Source organism: Echinops telfairi, unplaced genomic scaffold (genome assembly GCF_000313985.2).
Source record: "Echinops telfairi isolate 266 unplaced genomic scaffold, ASM31398v2 ScPeMD7_5;HRSCAF=22, whole genome shotgun sequence".
Lineage (NCBI taxonomy): Eukaryota > Metazoa > Chordata > Mammalia > Afrosoricida > Tenrecidae > Echinops > Echinops telfairi.
The window spans coordinates 28178969-28186480 of NW_022103901.1; the positions used below are offsets into that span (position 1 = coordinate 28178969).

Below are 7512 nucleotides of genomic sequence, written 5' to 3' on the forward strand. Positions count from 1 at the left end.
AAACCACCATTTGACACAAAACAATGGGGCACTGGGTTTGACAGCCCAGAGGTGGTGGGTAGGGAGGCCATTCCAGCTGGTTTCAGAGTCACTCTGGCTTCCTGGAGACGAGCTGCGAGGTCTCAGGGCTGAGTCCCAGAACCAAGACACATCAACAGAAAGGCTGCAGGGGGCACGGGACACCACCGGCCCACAGCCAGTGCTGCACACCCTCTCCCGGGCCTTTGAGCCAGCGGCCACACCTGGTACGACCGCCTGGCCCGTGGTTACAGGCCCAGATCGCCTCTGCCTCCGATGGCCTCTCGACTACCACCCAAGCAGCCCTGTGGACCACAGGAGGATCAGAATGAGCCTGCCTCAGCCGACCCCCTTTCAAGCCCCATGAATCAGCTCCTAGTCCAAAGGGAAGCTCCTAGCCCAGTGCTGGCCCCAGCTGAAAACACCACCACATGAACAATTGCTACCTGCCCAGGGTTTACCCAGGGCAATGGCCCAGCTATCGGTTGACTTCTCAGAAAGCCTCTGAGGTCAGAGAAGCAGAAACCGGAAGTTCCCAGACATCAAGGAACTTGTCTATAGAAAGGCAGTTCCTGCCCCCTGCCTCCACTGACTCCCCCTGCTTCCACCCTCACCCCTACGGTTCGCCTGTCCTAGAGCAGCCTCCGTGTAAAATAGTGGGGTCACACGGTGCCCCCTGCAGCTTCTCAACGCCAGGTGAGTTCCGCAGAGCGTGCAAGCAGGCCTCACTGCCCCTGTGCCAACCATCGTGGGCAGGAGGGGCCGAGGAAACAGCTAGGCTTGAGTAACGAACCAATGGCGAAACCCAAGAATAAGAATGGCACCGTCTCATCGTGAAAGCGGCTGCAGACCAGCCTGAGGGCACCCAGAGGCCTGCCTCTGCCAGTCAGGAGACTCCACCTGGCACATACTCACTCGGTGCTGTGAGGGCAGGTGCCCGCCAGCAAGCCCCTCAAGGTGTTCAGCACAGGGATCTGGGCTCTGGCAGCTCGCACCTGACACACCTGTACACACGGTCCTCTGCCACTGTCCTCGGGGCCAGAAGTTTGTAGGTCCCAGTTTCTCACCCTCATCCCTGGCTGGAGGATTCTGGGTAGTACAGATAGTTTGCACTCAACTGCTAACCTAGACGTTGGAGGTTCAAACCCAGGCAACTGCCTCCCAGGAGAAAGGCCTGGTGATTTGCTTCCATAAAGATGTCAACCAAGAGCACCTGCTGGGGCAATTCGATTGGGTGACACCTGCAGTGGAGAATCGATTCGACAGGATGGAGTTTGGCTTTTCAGCCTGGGCCCTGGCTCGACCTCAGACATCCAATCTGTATATTCCCAGAAAGTGCGATGAGGGACCAGAACTCAGGTCCTTGCAAATCCTACTGGCCTGTAAGGAGCCTGACATACATGTAGTGAAGTTGTGCATATGGCCCTCCCAGCCATTGCCTATAACTCCCATCCCATGATTGAGTGGGATTAGAAAAAAGTGAGGTGTTTGTGGTCCACCAAGAGGCCTGCTAATGATGTAAATCAAGTACCAGGTACCAACACCACCCTGTGGGGTGAAAACACACAAAGAAGGTGTCTGGACCCCTCACAAAAGAGTTGCTTAGGTCTGTCACTGAGTTAGTTAATTGTGCCAACCTGGCCGATAATCACATGTGGGGCTAATTGAAAGGCAGAGGGATAAATGGGTGGTGAGCCTCGCCTTTCTAGTTCTCGGCTCTCTTGCTTTGTGATGGTCGCACCAGGGTGCAGATGCCTTAGCAGTTCCCTGCTTCAGCTTGCAAGATTGACTTCCTACAAGACATCCCCAAGGAGAAGCCACATGGACCTATCCCGATGCAGCCCTGGGTGCTGGAGCAACCGTGTGGCGACCCCTGCTAGTGCTGAGATGCTTATTCGTTCACTGACTCAGCTTTCCTCCTGCAGTCGGCATCATTGCCTCTGTTTTGTGAGGTGGAGGACTTTGTGGACTGGTGTTGGGTTAATGGGATAATGTTAGACTTGTGGGCTTGGGCAGCATTGGGTTGGGATGTTTTCGTGATGCACACTTTCTTTACATAAAACTCTCTCTTATCCATGAGTTGCTGTGGATTTGTTTCTCCAAAGTACCTAGACTAATACAGTCACCCTGCTAGGTTTGAAATGAACCATCCCACTGGTGGAACGGGGGGCCTCACTCCCATGGAGAAAGAAGAGCCAGGTGGGGAGCATGTCCAGAGAGCCCTGCACTGCCCTACCTCCATCCAGAGGCAGTGAGAGGTGGCGAGATGCCACAGCAGGGCAGCCGTGAGAGCGGTGAGGGAGAAAGCCTGTGGGCACGTGGTAGCTGAGCTGAAAGAGCTCTGTCACGCTGGTCCACCTAGGGCAGGGCCTGACAGGCAGGGATGATCAAGGCAGGTCCGGCTGATAAGAGGTCGTCTCAATCGACCCACTGTGCCCTGACTGTTCCTGATCCCGCTACTTCCTCAAGCAGCCCCGTCACCACAGGTTTTACACGGGGGTTGGGTGTGGTCACTATAACTCACTGTCCAACTCAGCAGAGAAGTGGAGAGCGTTCGGAGTGGTACCAAGTTCAGAGGGTAGAGGCTTGTCTGACCTCTGCCTCGGAAGGGGAATACCAGCCTGGGGGTGAGGCTGCTGGTGATTCTCCCCCAGCCCCACTTGTAGTGTTAGGGGCCAACCACTGCCCACAAGCCACCCTGTACCACCACCACCACTGTTCCCTGGACACTCCTTAGTACAGGCCCGGCTTCTCTGGAATCAGGGCGTGGCCCAAGGCAACGGCTCATCCCAATTCAGTTGGCAGCCTTCTCTTTCTTATTGATACCTAAGATCCTGTTTGTTACAGCTGATGGCCTCACGGAGGGGATGTGGCCTGCACAGGGAAGAGCCTGGCCTGATGTCAAACAACCCCACAGGAGAAACGGCTGACAGTCAATCAGCCCCTGGCTAAACACTCATGCAGCATGTCGCACGGTCACCATGAGACAGCAGAAACCCACAGCAAGCCTGCCAGATGCTGAGAGAGGGAGAACGGGCAGACTCAAGGAGGCAGAGTCAGCACATCCTCAACAGATGTTTCCTTTCTCTTTTCTGACCAACTACAGGTCAAGTTCAGCCCCCTGCAGGCAGATGAGCACTCTGGTCGGAGGCAACTTGCCCAGGGCCAGACTTGGGACTCGAGCCCCATCCACTGTTCCAGGGCACAGCTGGGGCACCCTAGACAGGGCACCTGGCTCCCCCAGGGTGGTTTGGGCACCCTAGACAGGGCACCTGGCTCCCCCAGGGGCAGGACTACGCACACTTACTTCCTAGACTTGGCACACTCGTTCTTCCAGTTCTTCACCAAAACAGGCACCACCTGCTCAGAGGTGTCCTCCTGATTCAGGGACCAGAGGTCTGTGCTGTCCAGCGGGTGGCGGTAGCCCTGGACCATCAACCTGTGGCCACGGGACAAGGGGAGGGAGGGAGGGAAGAGAAAAGGGAAGCGGTGAGTGTCTGAAAGGAAGAGGGCGGTGGCACCTCACCCACGTAGCTCAGGGCGGCTGTCCAGTCGGGAAACCGGGGCACGAGTGGGTCTTTCACACCAAATCTGGTGCGTTCAAGCCTATGCCTACGTAGCTCAAGCCTGCAAGGCAGAGCGGAGCTGACTGACAGGCTTTCTGCAAGACTGTCACTGTCACGGAAGCCGACGGCCCCTTCTTTCTCCCACACAACCGCTGGTGGGTTCGAACTGTCAACCTTCCAGTTAGCGGCCAAGTGCTCAGCTGCTGCGACACCGGATTCTGTGAGTGGACAGTCTCAAGTTCCCCACTCCGTGCCATGGGGTCAGTTGTGACTCAGCGACCCATGGGTCAGGGCTTCTCCACTCCTTTGGGTGCTCCTGGCTGTTAACTCTTCACGGAAGCATCTTTTCTTCCTGCAGAACGGCTGCTGGTTCCAAACTGCTGAGCTGGCCATAAGCAGCCCAGTTAAGTAACTCACCATACCACCAGGGCTTGGGTGGACATCAGGCCACAGCAAATAACCATTGCTAATTTGGTAAGCTCACCCAGGAGGATTAAAAAAAAAAGAAAGTCTTTTAAAAGAAGAGATGCATACAGAATATTCAGGATGGGATATGAAGAGGACCGGAATGTACTTTCAAATATTTGTGTTGAGTAGGGCAAATATGGCATCCTGTAACTCCTCCAGCTTCGATGCGTCTCATTACACTCAACCGCTTGGTTGTAACAGCGCTCATTAGCGATGTGCGTGTGTGCAAAAGTTCTGGGTCCTGTTCCTCTACTCACACATGCGAGGACCTTGTTGAGAGTAAGCTGTGGACTCCACTCCCCTTTGTCCTTCCTTCTTGCTGTGTGTCCTTTCAGGGTCAAGGAAGGACAAGCTCTTAGATAACCGGAGTATGTGATCCAAACCAGAAATGTCACCATGGAGGCGGTAACCCATGGTCCACAGTCAAATCACATTAATAACATTCTTTAATGAAAATTTTTTTGGGGAAAACAATTATGTGTAAGTAAAAATGGTTGCTTGAGGAAATAAGAGGTTTGTAAAGAATTTATAAAGACAAGGAATGAAGCTTAGAAGGAGGGGTGGTTGAGTCTAATCCAATTCATAGTGGCCCTCTAAGAGGAAACAGCTCCTTAGGCTTGGTGAGGCTATAATCTTTTGTTGTTGTTGAATGTACGTATTAGAATTCATTTTGTATATTAATTTTTGGACAGTTTTATTGGTACAGAAGCCCCATGACACAGTCCAGTAGCTCAATCCTATCAAGAAGAGTTATACGGTCATTACCACAATCAATCTTAGAACATTTCTTTCTTGTGCTCTTTGTCATTAGCTCCCCACTTCCCCAACCCCCCTACCATAGCCCCAAGAAACCATTACTCCAGTTAGTGTCTCCAGAGATTTATCTGTCTATCCTGGATCGCATGTTCAGGAAAACATACCAAAAAAAGAACAAGGAACGAACAACAGTAACACAGAAAAGCCTGTATCAAAAAGAAAGTAGAAAAAATTTAAAACTAGAATAAATTTTAAAGTGGGTCAAAAGAGCAGGTGGTTAAATTTTCACCCGATTACAATAACTCACTTTCCAATGCACCCTGCATAATAACAAGGCTATCCACATCCCCCGATGTGGCTAGAGGAGGCTTTGCATCTTTGTAGAAGCAGATGGCCACATTTTTCCCATTAAGGAAAGTGGTGTGTTTGAACCTCCGGCCTGGAGGTCAGCAGCCCAAGGCTTAACCCCCCTACACCACCAGGACTCCTCGACTCTACAGGAGAGGAGAACTGCCTGCTCGGGTTTCCGAGGTTCTACAGAGGCTCCCTGGTCAATCAGTGGTTAAGTACTTAACCCGAGAGTCGAGGGTCCAAACCACCAGTGGCTCCATAGGAGAAAGATGTAGCAGTCTGCGCCCATGACCATTAAAACCTTGGACACTCCGTGGGGCTGTTCTACTCTGGTATAAAAGGTTCAAATCAATTTACAGGAATTGGTTTGGTTTGGTAATCTCCATGAAAGCAGAACACTTTCTCCTGAGAAGCAGATGGCGGGCTTGAACCACCGACCTTCTGGTGAGCAGGTGCGCCCTTATTCACAGTGCCAACAGAGCTAATAATAAGGAGCAAAGAAAGACTGGCGTGATGCCCAGCAGGACTCTGACAATGGGCAAGAGAAGGTGTTGTGAGGAGGAAGAGGAGGAGGGGGCCTGTCAAAGTGTAGACAGTGGTGGCTTCTGGGGCTTTTGCTTTGTTGATCTGTGCGTGTGTCTCTGATCCACAGTTACTGTGCTGAGAATGTATTCTTTTTCTCGCTAGATGGGGAGCGAACGAACATCAAGTTATTGTTCATAATGTAACAGCAACACACAGTCCACAAACCATGCTGACATTCAAGCCCCAGAACAGAAATGGGTGAACGTGGGGGTCAGTGGGGAGCTGAGTGGAGGCGCCCACACACCGGCCACCCTGCCCATGGCCTTACCCGGTGATCCACCAGAAGGTGATTCTGGAAAGGAAGGAGGCGCTGGACTCCGGGCAAGGGTTCTGGTGGAGAAAAACACAGGTGGGGGAGAAAATGAATGAGTGAGCCCTCTATCAATGCCAATGCTCTCTGCCTACCAGCAGGCGGGAGCCCAGACCCGGGGCATTCTTGGCGGACCTTCTCTACCAGCGACCCCTGTCCTGTGCCCTTCGCACAGGCCACCTCCGCTCGTCCTCACCACCACCCTGCCAGGACCAGCACAGCCACGTGGGCCCAGGGAGGACTGTGCGCCACAGAAGGGTCAGGGGCTGGTGTTCCGGAAGCAGATTGCCACAGCACAGTGACAATCTTTCACCTGCAGCCCCGTGCACTGAAGCCTTGGTCAGGGAAGGGAAGGTGACGTGCCCTCTGGGAACCCTCCCAGACCCTGGCAGAAGCCTTGCTGCTGCTGGATCACCCTGAAGGAACCCCGCTGCTGTGGACTCCATTGCGGCTCACAGGGGCCCTGTCTGACCAAGTACACCTGCTGTCCCTCTTCACGGGCTGACCTTTCAGTTAGCAGGGTGTCGCTTAACCTGCCGCACCAGCAGACTTTGTGCTAACATCTGCAATCCTAAAGAGAGCCCTGTCTAGGAGGCCTGTGAGTCACGGCAGAGAACTATCAAATCCAAAGGAGAAGGGGTGGGTGTCGTGTGGGCTGGTCCCTTTAGACTAAGGTGACCAGATTTTAACATTGGAAAAGCGGGACACCATTGATAAAACTCATATCCTGGCGAAATAGCCACATGGCAGCTGAAAACCATACACCCTAGCTTGTCATGCATTCTTTCAAAAAATCGGGACTTTTTTAAAACGCCGCGGGACACGGGAAAAATTGTTCAAAATCGGTACTATCCCGCCAAAAGCGGGACATCTGGTCACCTTAGTTTAGACCAACTCTGGGGTGGGGCGTCTGAAGGGTGGTGACAGGGGAAGCGTGGGGGACTCCACAGGTGACTGGTGTGGGTAGGATGGAGTGGCAAAGTAGAGACCAGGTAAAGCTCTACCTCTGGGGGCCTGGATTCACCCCCGAGGGAGGTGCACATACAAGACGAGGCCTTGGGGGGAAGTCCGGTCTGCCCACGTGGTTTCCATCCAGTGGGGTGGGGTGGGGGCACGTTCACAACACCAGGCCCAGGCCTCGGCCCTTGGCACGCGAATTAAACCTGGTCTGGGGTGGGACCAGGGCGTGGGCATTTATGGCTGCTATTGTTTCCAAGGAACTCCCAGATGTTCCTTGGCAAAATGGCTGGAGCGGAAACTACCAGATAAGAACATCAAGCCACACCCACCAGCAGAGAAAGCCAAGGATAAGCGTGGTGGCTTTACACAGTCTCAGAAGTGGCTCAGGCCGGCGAGCACACACCCAGGCCACTGGCAAATGGGCGAGCATTTCCCCCACCTATCCTAGATACACAAGGATGGGCGGGAGGAGGTGTGGGGAGCAGCTGCTGAAGGACG

At 53.5% G+C, this 7512-nt stretch overlaps 1 protein-coding gene across 1 annotated transcript in view; it reads right to left on the reverse strand.

Annotated features, from left to right (window-relative positions):
* The window catches only part of ABCC1 (ATP binding cassette subfamily C member 1), a 123232-nt gene that overhangs the window by 86121 nt on the left and 29599 nt on the right, over positions 1-7512 (reverse strand). Inside the window, exons 6-7 of the mRNA XM_004706096.2 lie at positions 6013-6074; positions 3326-3457 (exon numbers count right to left, since the gene is read on the reverse strand). Of these exons, the coding sequence (XP_004706153.1) occupies positions 3326-3457; positions 6013-6074 (194 nt within the window). The remainder of the gene's footprint in view (positions 1-3325; positions 3458-6012; positions 6075-7512) is intronic.